The sequence below is a fragment of the Anoplopoma fimbria genome, chromosome 21, assembly GCF_027596085.1.
Source record: "Anoplopoma fimbria isolate UVic2021 breed Golden Eagle Sablefish chromosome 21, Afim_UVic_2022, whole genome shotgun sequence".
Lineage (NCBI taxonomy): Eukaryota > Metazoa > Chordata > Actinopteri > Perciformes > Anoplopomatidae > Anoplopoma > Anoplopoma fimbria.
In genome coordinates this window covers 13,894,337-13,895,161 of record NC_072469.1, presented here as the reverse complement: position 1 = coordinate 13,895,161, position 825 = coordinate 13,894,337, and the positions used below count along the sequence as shown (strand labels likewise).

General features: G+C 45.1%; 1 protein-coding gene and 1 pseudogene across 1 annotated transcript in view; both read left to right on the top strand.

The window, feature by feature from the left end:
• The first annotated feature begins 93 nt into the window (after positions 1 to 93).
• The window catches only part of svila (supervillin a), a 139,984-nt gene continuing 139,252 nt past the window's right edge, over positions 94 to 825 (top strand). The window contains exon 1 of the mRNA XM_054623404.1: positions 94 to 316. Coding sequence (XP_054479379.1) covers positions 94 to 316 — 223 coding nt within the window. The remainder of the gene's footprint in view (positions 317 to 825) is intronic.
• On the top strand, positions 679 to 825 carry LOC129111136 (U2 spliceosomal RNA; annotated as a pseudogene).

The following is an 825-nucleotide window of genomic DNA, read 5'->3' as shown; positions in this document are numbered from 1 at the left end:
CAGCTGGTGCTGTATGGGGTGAGCCAGAATAAAAAAATACCAGCACATGACTTTGGAAAACAGTGGCTCACCCTGGCAGCGATTAAGGGTGCAATGTGGACCTCCAGAAACTTGCTGACAAGGAGGCACATGCAGATCCCCCCCGTGGCTGTGATCCGAATGGCAGCAGCAACTGCTCAGATGGGTGGAGCTATGGGCGGCGGGCCTAGGACAAAGCCACGGAGAAAGATCGCCTCTGTGCCCATTCGGCGGAAGGAGCCGGAGCCACACGTGCGAAGGTCGAGGCAGCGGCGGCCTGACTCTCCGGGAGAGGCAGGTGGGAAGGAGCAACAGGGTGGGGGTCTCCTCTGAGCACCAAGACAGGACCCAGAGAGACCATATATGTTTGGGAGAGCGAAATGAGTTACCTTGGTAGGGACTCACCCCGGTCATGCACAACAATGGACCTTTTAAAATACTTTTTACCTGTATCGTACACTGACAGACATTTAACTTTCCCTTTTAAACTATAACATGTTTTACCTGTAATGCATTTTGAATGGCTGTTTTAGCTTTTAGATAACAGTTTTATGGTTTTGCAGAAGACAAATTTATTTATTTATTAACATGTTGTATTTTCAAGAGTGAACTCATTTGTACTGAATAAGCTTACATGAAATGTGTATGATATAAGTGTCAATAAATTTTTTCAAAAGAAAAAAAATCTGTTCTTATCAGTTTAATATCTGATATGTCCTCTATATGAGGATAACTTATTAAGCAGATTTTTAGCACTGGGAGATGAAAAAGGGGCTTGCTCCGTTCACTCCACGCATTGACCTGGTA